Here is a 19,128-nt window from a genome sequence, read left to right on the forward strand (position 1 = left end):
TAATAGAAGGAGGTAGTATAGGTTTGAAGAGAAAACTAACACTAGAGAACTGTTTAAAGACCTACAAGGATGACCCCAACTAACAATCTGAGCAATAGTGGAAAGTCTACCTTAAATGCCCTTACCTGACAATGAAATTGATAACTAACTTATATACCATCCTAGAGTCCTCATCTAGTAGCTGACGGAGATAGAAGTAGGTATCCACGGGTAACACTGAGCCAAACTCCTGGAGTCCAGTTGCAGAAAGGGAGGAGTGATGAGCAAAGGGGACAAGACCAAGCTGCAGAAACCCACAGAGACAGCTGACCTGAACAGGGGGGAGATCATGGACTCCAGAGTAATAGCTGGGAAACCAGCATTTTACCAACTCAGATCCCTGAATGTGGGTCTCAGTTAGAAGACTTGGGCAGTCTAAGGGACCTCTGACAGTGAAACCAGGATGTATCCCTGGTGCACAAAAGGACTAGAGACAGGAGGGAGGGCCTAGTCTGTACTCCAAATGACTTGGCAGATTTTGATGGTCCCTCCTAGAAGATCTCACACTCCCTGTGGAGTGGGTAGGGAATGGGATGGGGGAGGTTCAGGGGGCATGGGAAGGAGGGAGGTAACTGGGATAGATATGTAAAATAAGAGAACATTTTTAAAAATACAAAAAAAAAAAAAACAATAGTTTCTCACAAACAATAGCTATGACATGAATGAGATGCAATGCTGAAATGAGGAACATTTGAACTCAGAAGACAAGACCTCAAATGCCAGATTGAAGTTCTTTGTATTCCACTGGAAAATCAATCAGGCAACATATTTATTTTGACTGAAAGTACAATTGCATATATATCCAATTATGACTTGAAACATATTGATGACATGGTATTCACCTTGCTCAAATATCATAAAATCATTTTAACTTTTGGCCTCCATTCAGTCACTCTGTTTTCAAAAAATAGATGATGTCACAATAGTTACATCAACAACAGTTCCTAGAACTGGTGATTTAATCCCTTAACCCTTATTAAATTACAATCTTAATGATATGAATCTCATGCATACATTTCTCTACCACTATTATTGTGGCTTCTTGTCGTATGTTTATGGGTGCAATGGCATATGTGCCACAGTGTCAGAGGATGACTCTGTGGAGCTGTTTTCCTCTTTCTACCTTTATGAAGGAAAGGGTAGCCTTTGAAAAGGATCAGAAGTATGATATCTTCTGGCTTAGTGATGAAGGAATTTTAAGATTCAGGGAAATTGCAGTGCAAGAGTGGGTACAGTGTGTGAAACCTAATCCTCCACAACAGGAATGCCCAGAAGACACACCCTTCACTAATCCTGTCAGACATTTGGGGAGCTTTGTTGTTGCCCTTGTCCTCATCTTAGACTTTAGGGTTGGAGACATTGCTGCTCAGTTGGTTTAATTAAATGCAATGGGTTTCACTGGGCCCTGAAGTAGTAGGGACCAGGTGGCAGCACTGAACCACCAAAGGCAAGGTGATCTTAGTCATTATAGTAGGCATCATAGACAAAACAAAGTCCATGATGGCATGATTCAAAATGGTCAGCACAGTCAAAATGAATTCTATGGTGGTATGACTAATATGGACCTTTAGTACTGGCTAATCAAACATGGTGTTTCCAGGCATGAAATAAATAGGAAGCCTACTGAATATCTGTTTGTTCTGTGTAAGTGGAAAAATTTTCAAACAAATAAAGAAAAGCTACATTGGATCATGGTGAAAGGGGATTTCAGCCTGTTATGAATAGTTTTCCCACCTGCCGGTCTGGTCCCACCGCTGCGCCAGCCCCCAATAACACACAGAGACACTGTATTAGATATAAAGCTGCAGACTATTACTAGTTTCTTATTGGCTAGGTCTGTCTTAAATATTAACCCATTTCTATTAATCTAAGTACTTCCACGTGGTCTCATCTTACTGGAGAGAGGGGCTGGCATTCTTCTCTCTCCATCCTCCATCTTCACTCTCCTCCCTACTACTTCCTCTTTCCTCCTTGTCTCCTAGTCACACCTATCTTGCTTTCCTATTGGCCAACAGTGCTTTGTTCATTAACCAGTAAGAGAAACATATTTACAGAATGACATCTCCCATCACTCAGCCCATGAATCAGTTTTCAGACTTGAATCACTTTGCAGACCCAGAGGTGCTTGAATTTAGGGATAGCCAAGTCCCCCTTAAGGAAGGACCCTGATTACACACTTAAGAGTTTTACTGTTAGCCTTTCTCCAGTCCTTCTCCAGAAGGACCTACAAGGTTGAGTGTAGACTGGGGGAAAGAAAACATTCAGATTTTCTGGGGACTGTTGCATACTGGTTCTGAATTGATGCTGATTTCAGGAAATCCCAAGAAACACTGTGACCTCCAGTTAAAGTTGGGGCTTATGGAGGTCAGATAATTAATAGAATCTTGGCTGATGTCTAACAGTAGGTGCAGTAGGTTCCTCAACTCATCCTGTGGTTATTTCTCCAGTTCCAGGATAGATATACTTAGAAGCTCATAGAATTCTCATGTTGGTTCTCTGACCTGTGGATTGAGGGCTATTATAGTTGGAAAAGCTACATGGAAACATCTAGATTTGCCTCTGCCAGGGAAAACAATGAATCAAAAAATAGTGCCACCATCAAGGACTTGAAAGATGCAAGCAAGGTGGTTCCCACATCTCCCTTTAACTCTACTATCTGTCCAGTTCAGAAGAGAGATGGATCATGGAGAATGACAGCTAACTATCAAAACCCCAATCGAATAGTGACTTCAAATGCAGCTGCTGTATTTGAGCAGATTAACACATCTCCTGGTACATGGGGTGCAGCTACTGATCTAGCAAATGCCTTGTTCTTGGTACCTGGCCATAAGGACCACCAGAAGCAATTTGCTTTCAGTTGGCAAGACCAGTTTTACTTCAAGGGTTAACTTAGAAGGTATCTCTATTGCCTTCTCTTCCACAAAATTGGTGTACTATATTGATGACATTGTGCTGACTGGACCACATGAGCAGGAGGGAGCAACCCACTTTGGACTTGTTAGTAACATATACCCAGCAAAGGATGGGAAATAAATCCAACCAAAATTCAAGGACCTATCTCCAGTGGAGTGGGGCCTGCAGACATATTCCTTATAAGGTGAAGGATAAGTTATTTCACCTGGCCCCTCCCACCACCAAAGAAAGAAGTACAATATTTAGTGGTCCATTTGAATTCTGGAGGCAGCACATTCCCTCCTTTGGTGTGTTTCTCCGGTCTATATACCAAGTGACTTGGAAAGCTGCTATTTTTGTGTGGGGCCTGGAATAGGAGAAGGCACTTCAATAGGTCAGGATTCAGTGCAGGCTGCTCTGTCACTTGGACCATATGATCCAGCAGACCCTATGGTACTTGAGGTGTTTATCAGTGGCAGACAGGGATGCTGTTTGGAGCCTTTGGCAGCCCTTATAGGTGATCACAGAAGAGACCTTTGGGATTTTGGAGCAAGGCTCTACCACCACCTGTAGACATTGCTCTCCCTTTGAGTGACAGCTCTTGACCTGCTACTGGGCCTTAGTGAAGAAACGGCCAGATGTGCAGTTGTTCAGATCCATGGGCTGTAGCAAATTGATTAGCTGGATAGTCAGGGATTTGAAAATAACATGATTGGAAAATTGGTGAGAAAGATGTCTGTGGAAGCAACATGCAGGTAATTCTCTGTAAAAGGGCAAAGGATGTGAAGATAACTTATGTTATGTCTCATCAAAAGGTGACCAGCAGAAAAGGAGTTCAATAATTAAGTAGGTAAGATGTTTTGTGGACAGTCTTTTTCTCCCAGCCATCCTTGTCATTGCTCAATGGGTCCACTAACCAAGTGGCCACGGTGGCAGAGTTGAGGGTTATGCATGGGCTCCACAACACAGATTTCCACTCACCAAAGCTGACCTGGCTACAGTTCCTGTTGAGTGCTAGATCTGCCAGCAGCAGAGACCTACATTGAGACCCAGATATGGCACCATTCTCTGGATGAGCAGTCAGTGAGTTGGTGGCAGGTTGACTACATTGGACAACTTCCTCTGTGGAAAGGACAGTGCTCTGTCCTTATTGGAGTAGATATTACTTCTGGTTATGGATTTGTCCTTTTCTCCATGTAATGCTTCTGTGAAAACCACCATAATTAAACTTACAGAATACCTTGTTCACCACCATGATATCCACACAGTATTGCTTCTGACCAAGGAAATCACTCTTTTGATGTAGGAAGACCTATCTCTAATCTGGGCCACACCCTCTGCAGAAGCCTATATAAAGACATGGAAGAGAGACGCTCTCTCCCTCTCTCTTGGTTTTTGGAGATACAGTTTCCCCATAGCTTTGGAGCCTGACCTGGAACTCGATCTCTAGATCAGGCTGACCTTGAACTCACAGAGATCTATTGGCCTCTACCTCCCAAGTGCTGGGATTAAAGGTATGCACCACCACCATCCCACAGAGAAGCTCTCTCTTTTGACTACTTCCGCCCACCCTCATCAGCAAGTTCATTTTGCACTGGCATTAATGCCTACTACTTTGGGATTCTGGCATATACTGAAAACTAGCTGAGACATCCAACTTTATGGACTGAACAACTACTGGATTCTTGGGCCTTCTGTGCATAGACAGCTATTGATTAGCTGTACCACAGCTCATAAGACATTCTAATAAATTACACACACACAAACACACACAAACACACACACACACACACACACACACACACACACACACACGGGGGGGGGGAGGGATTCATTCTATAAATTCTGTACTCTAGAGAACCCTGATTAATACATTCATCATCAATATTTGCAATGAAAATGGTAAACATATTTATAGCATTAAAACTGTTTTCTATGATCAATGCATAAAAGTTAAAATTTGCAGCTCTATTCTCTACCTTTGGGGGTGTGCGTTGAATATTTGAATGAACTAAGAAATGGCGATCACAAAGGTCACACTTTCTGATCTTTCAGGAGGTTTTCCAATGTCAAGCTGACAAAAATACAGCAGGTTGTATGCCTCAGCTGGTCTTCAGTATACACCAGAATCCCAAAGTAGTAGGTTGCTGAAGACAACACCCACACAACCCATTGAGCATGGAGAAGTTGAGCTGGTGTCTACAGCAAAGGGCAGGACCGGTTCTCCTGTTCTCATACCCTTGGGGCCAGGTCACTGGTACCTATACCACCAGGGCCAGCTCTACTGTGGAATCCATGCTGGGTGCATGGGCCACTCTCTTGAGTGCTGCTGCCTGCAAGGGGCTGGGACAGTTCTCCTCATGTTCACTCTCACATCCCAGAGGCCAACTTTCCAGGCTGCCAGCAGGTGGCAAAGCACAAGAGGAGGAGGGCATCTTCCACACCATCATGTGGTAGATGAGGCAGGGTAGGGCCAGCTCTCCCACCTCAGGGCCAGTTTACCCTCCCCCCTACCAACAGGGGCAGCTCAGCTATGCTGCCTAGGCAGTACAGGACTGGCTCTCCTGAGTGCTGCAGCTAGTGAGGGGCCCAGCCAGCTCTCCTGCTCTCTTGACCCTGGGGCCAACTTTCTCCTCTGCATTGGGTGAGGAGAGGTGAGGAGGTCCTTCTTTCCCTGAGCCACACCACCGTATGACAGACATAATAGTGGGGCAAATGTTAATTCCAGTGGCAACAATAAGACCACTACTGTTGTTCTTTTGTTACAGTTATAAGAATAAAAGGTGGATGGGGGGGTTAGGGTGATGGTTCCAGGTGAGGGTCCCAAGTGAGTGGGATCCCAAGGTAAGGGACCACGTGGGAGAGCATAGCAGGTTCCATAGCAGGTGAGGGTGACCTAGGTGGAGGGAATAACACGCCAGGCAGATAGAGCTTAAATGAGGAGTTTATTTAGAAAGGGGAGTGAGGGAGAAGGGAAGAGACATAGAGGCATCAGTAACAGAAGAGTTGAGAGGGAGAGAGAGAAGGGGGAGAGAGAAAAGAGGGGGTAGCTGGTGGCCAACCAAAAACAAGAGAGGGAAAGAGAAGAGAGAGAGGAAGAGAGAGAAAGAGGGGGTCGCACTTGCTTTAAAAGGGAAACTGAGTCCCCTATGCAACCCCATAATGAGTGATGACAAGGCCATGCATCCTGCCTATCATCGGGGGCGGGGTCAGCAGACTGCTGGTTTCCAACAACAACCACAGTTTAAAGTCAAATTTGAATCAAGCTTTAAATACTGGCCAGGTGGATGGACTCTGGCCAGGTCCATACCCAGCTTACTGGGAAATGGCCCAGAATCAAGTATGGCAAGGGGTTATGAAGGATAACCCATAATTCATAGCATTTTTCATCAGGTAGTCTGGGGCAAGCACATATCTGAAGTACCTCCAGCCTGTGAACCTCCTGCCCACATGTGATCAAGCACATCTGGTACAGATGAGTCAAATAAACTTGTTTAGGGGAGTGAAGACATGGGTTCTTATCTCCCATAAACAACAGCCTCTGACATTTCAGGAACTCTCTGTCCTTGGGCAAAGGGGTTTGCAGATCAGAGGCATTTTTGTTTCATGGATCTCTATGGCATAGTAATTAAAACTTAGACTGTAACTTGGGCTCTCATATAAGTTCTCCCATGCTTCTTTTGTGTGAGCTGGTTCAACCCCTATCCCCCATCGATAGATCCAGCTCTACTATGCTGTCCAGGCAAGATGCAGGGTTCACTCTCTGAGCAGCCCTATTCACTTGGTCTTTTGTGGTAGCAGGAGCCATGGACATCAACACAGACCATTGCTGTGGCAGCATCATGGATGCAGACATGATTCTTGGTAGCAGCCCAGGCAGGGATATCACCATTGCCTCAGGTGGCAAGCCCGCCACCCACCTCACCAATTCAGATCTGCCTCTCTCCACAGGACATGAATCATTCTGCTCCCCTCCTCCATAATGTATTTGTTCCCCATAATGGTGGCCCAGGCAGGCTTGTGGATCTTTTCCTGCTCAGCCCTTATAGTGCCAAGCAGGCTCCTGCCCCCCCCCCCAGTTTTCCTGGATTTCTTCATTTCCTCTTTAAGGACCTCTGTCGTTGTCATACAGGCTGTTTTAAGGCTGTTTCTGTGAGCTTGAGCTATGCTGGAACACTCAGGGCCTGCTGTGGTAGAGTTGCTGGTCTCTAGTGGAAATGTATCATCCTGGCTGTTATCAATTTTATTTTTATGCTGGCATCTAGGCATCTGGGATTGGGAAGTTGATAGGACAAGGTGATATCTGGTTTTGTCTTTGTTGGGTGTTTTGTTCCTTGGTTTGTTTCCTCAAATTTTAGTTGTGTTGTTTGGTAGGAGATTTTTTGTGGACCTGACAGGTGTGGCCTCTGGTGGTTGAAGGTACAATGTATTTCTGGGTATTGGGAGATGACACTTAGGAAAGGGGGTAAACTAGGGGCTTGAGGGGTCCACAGGGGGAGTGATCCACCAGGATCTGTTTACTTGATTTCCTTGGGATGAGAATAGAGTGAAAAGAAATTACCCCAGAAGGTCTGCCATAGCTGGGGGTTTGATCCGGAGGAACAGGAGAGGAGGTGAAGATCTACAGACAGCCTACCTGCTTCCATGGCAGGGCAGCCTGTGGTTAGCAGGGAGCTGGGGGCTGGGATAAAGCCATGAGCCGGGTAAGGGAGGTCTGTGGGACCCACAGGAGATGTAGGCAGAGAGGGAGGCTGCTCTGTAGCAGAGCTAAGGATGAGACTGGGGGATGAGGTTGGGAAGAGAGGAGGGGGTGGTGATGATCTTCAGGTAGCTTGCCTGTCTCCCTGGTATGTTCCCAGGGAATTCCTGCTGGTGTTGGAAGCTGGGGTAACAATGAAATGAGTAGGGGGAAGGAAATTTGAAGGAGATCTTTGTGATTCATTGGGAATGGGGTCAGAGAACAAAGGGAGACCACAGCAGGTGCTCTGCTGCAGAGTTGGGGGTGAGACTGGGGACTGGATTTAAAGGGGCAGGGGAGGTGAAGGTCTGCAGTCAGCCTAACTGCTTCCCTGGCAGGAATCTGACCAAGGTAACTTATAAAAGAAATAGTTTTAATTGGGCATATGGTTTTGGAGGGCTAAAGTCCATGACGACTGAGCAAAGGCATGGCATCAAGAACAGCTAAGAGCTTGCATCTTAAACTGTAAGAGGGAGAATGCTGACAACAGCTGGAGTCTTTTGAAACCTAAAAGCTGACCCCCCCCACCTCCTCCAAGACCACACCTTCTAATCCTCCTCAAACAGCTCCACCAACTGGGGACCAAGTATTCAAACATGGGAAACATTTTCATTCAGGCACCACATATCACAACTTTCTTTCCTTTATTCATGGCCTCAGTATGTAGCTCAAGCTGGCTTCAAACCCATAATCCTCTGCTTTCAATTCCTGAATGCTGGGATTACAGGTGTGCACCACATCTGTCCTTTAGGTTTAAATGAAGTCCACACTTCAGTAATCATGAGGGATGAGCAATCCTAGTTCCATAGTTTTATTCTTATGAACTCTGTCTTCCCTTTTCCAAACTTAATGATTTAGCTTGAAAAAAAAAACTTTTTTTTCGGAAATAATAATATATATAAACCTGACAATTGTGAGACAACACGTAAGAAAACATAATAAAAAATAGCTCTAGGGCAAAGGTTTACAAAAAAAGCTGCAAAAATGGCTCCAGTAGGAAAAGGCACTTGTTCCCAAGGCTGCTAACTGGAGTTCCATTTCTGGAACCTACAAGATGGAAGGAGACAACTGACCCTTGAAAATTGTTCCCTGACTTCCAAATGCATGCTACAATGTGTCCTTCCCTACTTCTCTCTCCCCAAAACACACATACAATAAGTAAAAATAATTTGAAGTATATAATCTGATATTGGAAATAAAATTTGTGAGAGCACCAAGGTCAACTAAGTTTTACTTCTCTTCAAACTTGATTTCGTATTTAATTTTATCTAGGACTATTCAGAAATGCTTCCCATTTGAGTGTTCCATCCAGAGAACTGTTCTTGTGGGGAATGAAATGCACAGACAGGCTCCCAGGGAGCTTAGTTTGTCGTTGCAGGTAACTAGATTGACCTTCCATCTCTGACCATTGCTAGTCTCCTGAACCTTTAATTAAACACCAAGGTTTCAGAACGTCTATGTTCCATGTGTAAACGTTGCAGAGGGCAAAGGGGAGGAATCAAGGATTCTAGCCAGGAGGAGTTTTTGACAGGTGTGCTGAGAACAAGCTTAAATGAACAACAGGATGGTGGGCTTTTCACAGCCATAAAGCACTGGAAGTGCATGTCACATGTAGCACCAGGACAGGCCCTTGAGTGTGAGGGGACAGTTATGAAAGGGCTACAGCTGGCACAAGAACTTAGACTGTTATTTTTAAAGGGTCTTTAAATGTCACAATAATTCACATTTTGTTGTTCTGTCATGTCTCCTTTCTTTCTAAAAATGGGGGAAGGGTCTCTTCAGGTCCACATGTGACTGCTACTCACTGGCTAGCAAGTTTCTGAAGGTAGACTTCACACAGCTTTCAGGTACAGCACAAAGATACCAATGGTTTCCTAATCTATGACATTCTAATTGGCCCCACTGTCTTGTAAACACAATTTAGTTTTCATAAATGTAGGGAGTGGACCAAGTACCAGAAACAGCAGGCTGTTTCCGTGAAAACAGCCTTGGAAATGAGGGCTCTGTGAGAGACAAAGAGCATTCCCTAATTGATTAGAGAGGGAGGGCCTTAGTCACGCTTGTATGGCTATGGCTTCTACAACTAAGAACCAAGAGGTTTGTTCTAGTTCTTTCCTCTGCATGTGCACGACCTCACATGCACATTAGTTAAAATATCGACATCATGTGCCACAGCTGTGTTTACCCTTTCCAGAAAATCCATTAAATATTCCACAGACAGGGTTTTCCTGGGCAACTGATGTTAGGAGCAGGGCTGCTGTGTGCAGACTAGCTGATGTTGGTTAAAACACCCGGTGGATGGATAAGATAAGGAGAAGGACAACACCTGAATTTGGACAGTTTTTCTTGACTTATGTTTGTATGAGACTGGAGCTTGAACTCTTGGGCTCAATTGCCCCTCCAGCCTCAGCGCTTGAGTAGCTGGGGCTGCATTTTCACTTCATCTTTTCATGAATTTTGCAACAAATTTTTAAATGCAGTTTTAAGAGCTGGCAATTTCACACCTCTTTATAGCCATTGGTGTATATCTTACCTTTCAGCAAAGCCACAGTTACTTTTGGGAACAATTAGAAAAGAAACGAAACTGGGAGATACCATACTACCACCAGGTGGCAGAGGTTCAATAACTTGGAAGAAAGCCAGCGGACCCAAGCTCGCTGTCAGGTGCTGAGGAACGCACGGTGTTTAGGGTGGCCGCCACTCTCCCGTGGCTCTGAGGTCAGCGGGGAGGTCCCGTCGATTCGTACGTCCAACCAGGCTGTGGGGTTGAGCCCGAGAAGTGTGGTTCGAATTTCCGGAGACGCCCGATGGCTGGGGTGGCTCAAGACGGGCGGAGGCTGAGCGGCGAGCTCCAACCGCTGGCTCTGACTTCCCGACTCCAGGTTCACTCCAGGCCCCGCGGCGGAGGCACCCAGGCTAAAACTTAAGGACTCGCGCCGTCGTCTGCAGTGACTTCAGGCAGCACGCTTCGCGCGCGCCGGGGCCAAATCCTCATCATTTCGCTCCAGGCTCAGAGGACTAAGTAGGCTTCAAACCGCACAAACAGGAAGGAGGGAGGGTCGGGAGTGCGGGCAGAGGGCGGGTCGTTCCCAGCAGCGCGGACAGTCCCTCCCCGCTCGGGTCCGGGACCCGCGGTGCTGGGGCGGGGCGTGCGCGTCAGCTGGGGCTAGAAAAGGCGGCGGCCCGGTCCGGCGAGGTGACAGCCGGACTTGGATGCCTTGTCGGGCCGACGCCGCCATGAGCGCTGCGCTTTTCAGCCTGGACAGCCCCGCGCGCGGCGCACCCTGGCCCACGGAACCCTCCGCCTTCTACGAGCCAGGCAGAGCGGGCAAGCCGGGCCGCGGGCTCGAGCCGGGAGACCTGGGGGAGTCGGGCTCCACGGGCCCTGCCATGTACGACGACGAGAGCGCTATCGACTTCAGCGCCTACATTGACTCCATGGCCGCCGTGCCCACCCTGGAGCTGTGCCACGACGAGCTCTTCGCCGACCTCTTCAACAGCAACCACAAAACGGCCGGCACGGGCGGTCTGGAGCTGCTGCCCGGCGGCCCCACGCGACCCTCAAGCTCCGGTTCAGTCGTCCGGGGCCCGCTCAAGCGTGAACCCGATTGGGGCGACAGCGACGCGCCGGGCTCCCTTCTGCCCGCGCAAGTGGCCTTGTGCGCGCAGACCGTGGTGAGCCTGATGGCCCCGACGCAACCCACACCGCCCACGTCGCCCGAGCCCTCTCGAGGCAGCCCAGGGCCGAGTCTCGTGCCCGGCCCTGTCCGAGAGAAGGGCGCGGGCAAGAGGGGTCCGGACCGCGGCAGTCCCGAGTACCGGCAGCGGCGTGAGCGCAACAACATCGCTGTGCGCAAGAGCCGCGACAAGGCCAAGCGACGCAACCAGGAGATGCAGCAGAAGCTGGTGGAGCTGTCGGCGGAGAACGAGAAGCTGCACCAGCGCGTGGAGCAGCTCACGCGGGACCTGGCCGGCCTCCGGCAGTTCTTCAAACAGCTGCCCAGCCCGCCTTTCCTGCCGCCCACCGGCGCCGACTGCCGGTAACATGCGGCGTGGGCTTCAGAGACTCCAAACGACCGATACCTCAGACCCCGAAGGCCGGCCAGGAGCAGCGCAGCCAGAGCTGCTGCAGTTCCTTGGGGTGTGTGAGCGACCGGAAGCTGCAGCTTGGACACTGGACTGCGAGAAAACTATAAGTCTTCCTCCCCCTCCCCCTTTAAATTATTTTTATAATGGTAGCGTTTTCTACGTCTTAATACCATTGCAGCTATGGTACATTTGTAGAAAGAAGACTTTCCGACACTTTTGTAGATAAGTGGAAGAGACTGCGCATGCTTTTTATATCAATTTTTACAATATTTGTAAGAATAAAGAAGCATTAAAATCGCCGCAGCTTCCTATATTCAGTCTCTCCCGCACACAATGTGCTGGGACCTCAACAGGGAAAAACAGACACCTGGGAGCCACGGGACCAGGTGTGGTGCCCACACGGGGTAAGGAGATGGATGGGTTGGCTTGCTTTGGAAGCGTGGCAGAGTTGGCCTCATGCTCAGTATTTCCAGCGGAAGCGTGGCTACTCCATGTTAGGTGGAAGGTATGATGAGATCCCAGAGAGTGCAGACCTGGGTTGGGGCTTGCCACAGGACAGGTGAGAGGGTGTAAGAGAGCCTGAGAGAGTCAGAAACCTGATTCATCTTCACTTGTGTGGCTTTGCTTTCACTTTCCTCAATCCTAGGGACATTGTGTAGATTTCAAAGTGTGCACCAGGGCAAATTCATATTGTATATAAAAAGGACAGCTCCCAATGCCGTTTATTGTAATGCTTGAGGGCTTAATAAAAAAAAGCTCTGTGCTTTTCTTCTAAGAAAGCTTTTAAGATCACAGCCTGTTGTTACTATGCTGCTGTACAGAAGAAAACAATGTTCAGGGTTCAAATATGTAGCTTCTAGTAACTTAAATCCTGCCCAAAGCACAGGATGGTGGCTCGCTGTGATTGTGACAGGTATGGAGGAGCAAGCTATAGAAGTTTAATGCAGCTCTCAACAAACCAGCTCATCTACATTGTGTGGATGACAGTGCTGTCTCTGGCAGTCCCCAGAATACTAAAACCACAAAGAGCATGGGTTGCACATTTATTTATTATAGTAGAGCACCAATATCTCAATATGAGATACTGGTTGAAGCTTTACAGAATAGTCTTCCAGAGAACATTAATACTTCGAAGAAAAATTGTATAAATATTGAAAGTCTTAAGTACTTTAAAATTACAAAGAAATATTTCCCAACAAATCAATAATATTGCCTTAGTAATGCAACATGAAGACCACAGGGACGCTCAAGCTTTAGAAACATGTCCTTAAGCTTTTAGGAAGGTATTTTTTTAAAAAAATGTAAAAAAAGGTATTTTGATTTTTAATTTACAAAACCATCTTATTTCCCCGAGGGGGGGGGAGAAAAGAAACTCGCTAAACTCAAAACCCTAAAAATACTCTGTGGAGTTAATACAGCTCCCCAAATCAAGCCCCCACCCTCTGTGCAAAGTTCCCGGATGTCAGGAAGCATCCAGAAACTCAATCTCCTCCAGGGTGACACAGCTGGTCTGCTCTGGGGTGACAGACTGCACAAAGCAGAGTAAAGGTCCCATCTTCTTCCCAAGGACGTTCTTCACTTCACAACTCTGCAGTGGGAGAAGCATGCAGGTTAAAGCAGGCCCAGACTCCTGCACATTTTGTCCCCAACAATGAACAATGACATACATGGCCAGGGAAAGGGCCCTTCTGTAAACTGCAACCTTTCTTCCAATGGAAAAGGTTTTTGGGGGGTGGGTGGGTGAGGGTGTACTATAAAAGCCACCTTTATTATAGCAAACAAACGAACTACTTTATTTATTCTCATAGTCGAGTCTTGCTGTTCTGGGCTGCCAGGATAAAGTGGCCTAGGACAGGATTTGGAGACAATGTGCAGAGGAAGTGCTATCCTTCCATGGGGGCTGAGCGTTTGGCTTGCATGTCTCCCACTTCCTTTGGGGACACTTCCCCAATCTAGCAACACTTCTGGTCAAAGGATTTCCTGGTGCTTGCCCCAAACTTCTCTCTTCAACTGTATTCCATTTCTTCTTGAGTTTCACAGGGCTAACATTTCTTTCTGTGCAGTGGCAATGTGACTTGGGTTTTTATTCAAAAGTTAATCTTGTGGAAATTTCATCTCCAGCAGAAACACAGGTTCTGGGCAACAGGGTTCCTGTTCCTGGTGTGGTTGTGCTCTATCTGGGCTTTTACAAATTCAATTTCAGAGCATTTTCAGTGGGGCCAAGGAGATGGTCAGAAAATGTGGTCAACATAGACTCTGGTTCTTGGCATTCTACTTGTGTTACCCCAAGTCTGGACTGGCCACAGTGACTGTTTTCATGAGCAGCAGAAGGGACATAGTAATGTCCTAAGCTTAGTTAGAAAAGTTGGCCAACCCAGTCATGCACTACCAGGAAGTTGGGCCAGGAGCCCTGTCTGGGGAGGCTTCTGGAACTGCAGTCCTGCCTTGAAGACACCAGCAAATGGAGCAGACATGAACTTCCCAATGAAGCCCAGAACGACTGTCTGCTTGCAAGTACGGGATGTTTTGTTTGTAGAGGATCAGTTTGGGATGTGAGCATAACACATGTTGACTCAATTTCCCAGTGGAATTTACTTCTTACTTGTAAAGTTTTGGATTCCTTAGTACAAAATGAGCAAGGTCTACAGTGTGGTTCAATAGCCCGATAGGAAAATGAGAACTGCTGGACAGGAGGAAGATGAGAGAACTGGCAGGAGGCAGGTGTTTGCTGCAAGTTCCCTGTGTGGACAACAAGCTCACTCTGCCCTGAGCACAAGCATAGGATCAGGGCACCAATAGTTGGTAGAAGGACAAGGGAAGAGGGGCAGCTAAGTGTTCCTTCCGTGTCTCTTATTATTTTCCTTAACTAATGTCTAAGCATGAAAAAGATGACCCAGCAATTCCCATGTTTTTCTCCGGTAAAAGTATGGGTTTTTTTGTTTTCTTCTGAGGCACAGTCTCATACTATGTAGCCGAGGCTGACCTTAAATTCCAGATTCTCCTGCCTCACCTTTCAAGTGCTGGAGTTACAGGGGTGAAACTCCATGCTCAGCTCGTAAGAATGGACTTTGGATTTCATAAAGGTCAGTAAAAAATCATTTCTATGTAAAATGTATTTTGGGGAACATTCACATCAGCAAATTCATGTACTATCTGTGAGTATACATCTTCATATGTCTGTCTGATTTTAAGTATTAATTTAATTTCATGCCTTTTTGAGAAAATGTAACAGTGCTGGGATTGAACCCAAGTTTTTCCTGCATGCTAGGCAACTACTATTCTGCTGAACTACAGCCAATTCCTGTGTCTACTGTTTTTAAATATGTGTGCATTTTCTGAAAGTTGAGAGAACATATTTCAACACCACATCACTGTAATGTCACTAGTGAGAAACAGCAAAAATAACAGCAGTTAATCCTGTTGTTTTCATATTCACAGTATGACCACAATAAACACAAACAATTTTATATTCATGCAGCTTAACTGGAAGTAGAACATTTGTTCCAGGGGATGTTTTATGGAGAGCCCTGATTTGATTCTCTGAATTTTGTGACTGTTCATTCTCACCCAGAAAACCCACAGAGTGGGTAACTTGCAGCTGTGTCTGCCCATAGGCCTTTAACAGCCATCTTTTGTCAGGCTCCACTTCAGACCAGAGACAAAGGTCCTGCTGGTCACTGAATGGAGCTGTCAGCAGTGGAGAGAGCTTGCTAAATGTGCTCTAAGCTTGGCTTGCCCATACTTTTACCAGAGAAAAACATGGGAGTTTCTGGGTCATCTTTTTCATGCTTAGACATTAGTTAAGGAAAATAATAAGAGACATGGAAGGAACACTTAGCTCTGAAACTAGAGCACCTACAAAGATGACACCAAGATCTATGACCTCCCTGTGTCATTTCATTTAACATCTGTACACATGTATGTACAAGTGTCATACACAGGTAATGTACATGCATGTACAATATACAAGTAGACTCCTAATACACAAATGCATGCTCTCCTACACACACTTGCATGCACTGCCAGTGTCCATGCACAAGTTCATGCACTCTTGCACGTCCACATGCAGGAATATATGCTCACATGCCTTTCCAAGCCCCATCAGTAGTTTTCAGCTACCAGAGCATTCGGATAGAAAAGTTAAGTGTGTTGGAGAGGAAGTCAAAGAGGGAGGATTTCTGCCAGTGTTCCCTGATGTCTGGATCCCCAAAGAGAGCACTAGACACTGCCTTTGTAGGACATCAGTGTTCATGGTGGCCACTGAGTCAGAGGGCAGATATCACTCTGTATGCACCATGGATCAGAATATAGATATTGATGGTTGTGGGTCTTAGGTTTGTTTATGTAGTTGGGTACATTTTTTTTCTTACCTTCAAGTAGGACTTTTCATGCTTCCCCAGCTTTCTCCATGGGGTATGCTCTCAGAAAACCATGATCCAATTTAAGCCCCCACCTGAGCACCTATATCCCCGCCATGGGAACCTCTAACATCAGTTTCGCTGTTTTCCTGGTCCAGTGTCAGCCATTGTTTCATCTTCCCTCCCATAAAGACCAAAAGGAGATCGATTTCAGCCAGTATACACTGTTTTCTGTGCCCTTTGAAACACTCTAAGTTCTTCACGTTCCTGTCTCACGCTTCTTATCTTGGCTAACTACCAACTACCAGCTGTTCCTTTCTGCAGTGATAACAGCTACCTTGGTTGGATATCTTTGTGGAGAAGGGCAACAGTTAGTGAGGACCATGTGTGAACAATGCAATGGGCTAGAAATTCTTAGGCCATGCTGACTTGTGACTTTTACAGAGTAAGAAAGTCAGCTGTCTCCTCTAACTTGGTGCCAAAGCATCACTCTTCATTTGGACAACAGTGAGAGTAGTGGCAGCAGCTCAGGTGAAAGTTCCAGGGCAGAGTACAAGGGCACCGAGGAGCTTTAAAGCTGGTAGGCTTTATTCCAGGGGAACAAAACTTGGTACCACAGCTCAGACCAATAATCCTCAAAGCTTATTTATGCATCTTCCAATTTTATTCAAACCCTGACAGCCCTGGTTTAGATAAAAGAGGGGTTAATGGTGGCTCAGTGTTTCCACTGTCCTTTTTGGCATGGGACAGACAGGCAAGAGGGCCCAAGGAGAAACCCAATAGGAGAGCCAATACCCCACACATTCAGGCTGGAATCTGGCCATGGGGACCAGTAAGAGAATACCCCTGCTTGGTAGCCAAAGTTGGTATGGTCATCTTTCCATGTGGTACACTGGACAAGACGGATGCAGGTCCCTGACACCCTTTTCTGGGTTATCCACAGTGCATTTATTATACACAGGGTTTCATGCAGACACAGGCTAGTTTCAAGTTTGCTATGTAGTTAAAGCTGATCTTGAATTTTAGATCTTGCCTCCACTCCCAGTTTGCAGCTATGTACTACCACACTCAGTTATGTGCAACACTGCAGACTACACTCAGACACTGCAGTCAGTCAGGCACCCCACCAACTGAGTTACAGCTCCCCTACAGTGTCCTTACACAGCTTCTACAAGGTAAATGGCATTTCAAAGAACAGAAGTCCCACAGTGAGGACCAACTTTCATAATGTGCTAACTCTTTACTTGGATGCATGTGCTACAATTTATTAAATCTTGCTAGAGTAATTCTTAGGGAAGGCAAACCCAAACCCAAAAATTCTGAGAAATAGCAATAATGTTTTCAGTTATTCAGAGTCTGTCATATCCAGCTATAAAAAGCTAAAAAGTGCCTCAGGGCCAGCAAAATGGTTCAGTAGGTAACTTGACCTGATGACCAGGTTCAGTTAATCCCTGGGAGCCACAGGGTAGGAAGAGATACCTGATTCCTACAAGTTTGTCCTCTAACATCTACTTGTACACTGTGGCATGTACTTACTGATGCATAGACTGATACACATGTATGCATGCACAAATCAGTAAATTAATTAATAAAAAGCACGTCTTAGGTAATCTTGTTTTGTGACTGGGAAGGCATGGAGAAGCTCTAGTCTCCAGGTTATATGTCTATAACAGAATCCACAGAGGAAGATTTCCAGTGTCTAAAAGCTGATGTGAAAAGAATCCCATTTCCAAACTGGAAGGATCTGACCCTACCATCTATGATGCATGATAGGACAAGATGGATGTTTCAATGTGAGTGACTTATGATAGGATTTGTTGTAAGTGAACATATACAGCAAAGGGGCTTCCTAAAGTGACTTCACACAGGTCCAAGAGCACAGAACATGCTCGATGCCCCCACACCATACTTACCCCATCCTTGGAGATAGCAGACATCAGCAGTGAAGAAATACTGGTCTCCAACAGCTGCAGGAACATGGAAGAAGGGCTCAGTGACACCCACCAAATGACAAGCACCCAACGTACTCTTGTCTGAGGATAACATTGAATCTAAGCTGTTTATAAAGTAAGACACATAGAGAAACTGTGACCTCCACTTCTCCTTCCCAAGAACTGAAGACAGCTCTCACCACATCCTTTCCTGGTACACACAGTTTGCCACAAGGTAAACAAAAGAACATACATGTGTGTCCTGTCCCAGTCTCATCCTTGCAATGTACAGTAGACACATGGAATTAAGTATGAGCTCCAGGTCCCTTTTCCTACCTTGACCTTCACAGTACTCCTGGGTCTCGTGGGACAGTCCAGAAAGACATGCAGGTGCTTCCTTTGAAGAGGTGACATGACCAACTGTGAGCAGTTCCCACAGGAGAAGGGGCCTCTGTCATGTAAGGTACAGGGAGAATATAAGCAACAAGGGCAGTGGTGCAGAAGACTTCTACAGCAAAGAGAGATGTCTCTGATCAAAGATGTTACTGGCAGACTCTGCTGTCTGAATTAAATTGTCAGACCCAGCCAGAAGCAGCCAAGGACTGGACTGTTCTGGTGGATTAACAGTTAGAAGCTGCCTAGGGGGCGCTTGGGCACACAAAGGCATTACTCATGAGGAGTATGTGGAGAAGGTCAAGGAGTGGGTTTTCCACCCTCCCAGCAGGGAAAGCTTGCTCATCAACATCTTCACTCCTATAGTGATCTCACATGGACCCAGGCTCCCTTGCTTCTTTGACATATTTCAGAAGTGACTTGTGTACATACAAGGCCAAAAAGCCAGTAGGCATCAAGAAGATGCCTCTTTTAAAAGAAGATGCTTCTTTTAAAAAATTATTTTATGGCTGGAAAGTGGTGGCACACAACTTTAAACCCAGCACCCGGAAGGCAGTGGCAGGCAGATCTCTGAGTTTGAGGCCAGCCTGGTCTACAGAGGGACTTTCATGACAGGCTCCCAAGCTAGAGAAACCCTTTCGCAAAAAAAATATTTTTTTATGTATATGGATGTTTTGCCTGTACATAT

The 19,128-nt window shown here is 46.2% G+C and overlaps 2 protein-coding genes and 1 pseudogene across 4 annotated transcripts in view; 2 read left to right on the top strand and 1 right to left on the bottom strand.

The window, feature by feature from the left end:
- Positions 1-1,103: 1,103 nt before the first annotated feature.
- LOC127227029 (uncharacterized) lies at positions 1,104-10,596 on the top strand (annotated as a pseudogene).
- A 220-nt stretch (positions 10,597-10,816) lies between these two features.
- Positions 10,817-12,057, top strand: Cebpd (CCAAT enhancer binding protein delta). The gene has a single exon (XM_051190981.1). The coding sequence runs from the start codon at positions 10,883-10,885 to the stop codon at positions 11,711-11,713; it is 831 nt and encodes a 276-aa protein (XP_051046938.1). The 5' UTR covers positions 10,817-10,882; the 3' UTR covers positions 11,714-12,057.
- A 732-nt stretch (positions 12,058-12,789) lies between these two features.
- Positions 12,790-19,128, bottom strand: part of Spidr (scaffold protein involved in DNA repair) — a 217,360-nt gene continuing 211,021 nt past the window's right edge. For all 3 annotated transcript variants that reach the window (XM_051190979.1, XM_051190978.1, XM_051190980.1), the window contains 3 exons: positions 18,384-18,498; positions 18,030-18,083; positions 12,790-13,346 (listed from right to left, as the gene is read on the bottom strand). In XM_051190979.1, coding sequence (XP_051046936.1) covers positions 13,221-13,346; positions 18,030-18,083; positions 18,384-18,498 — 295 coding nt within the window. In that variant the 3' untranslated portion in view covers positions 12,790-13,220. The remainder of the gene's footprint in view (positions 13,347-18,029; positions 18,084-18,383; positions 18,499-19,128) is intronic.

The sequence above is a fragment of the Phodopus roborovskii genome, unplaced genomic scaffold (genome assembly GCF_943737965.1).
Source record: "Phodopus roborovskii unplaced genomic scaffold, PHOROB, whole genome shotgun sequence".
Classification (NCBI taxonomy): Eukaryota; Metazoa; Chordata; class Mammalia; order Rodentia; family Cricetidae; genus Phodopus; species Phodopus roborovskii.

Coding starts and splice junctions, on each gene's coding strand:
- Cebpd (XM_051190981.1), top strand. CDS start 10,883: ATGCCTTGTCGGGCCGACGCCGCCATGAGCGCTGCGCTTTTCAGCCTG.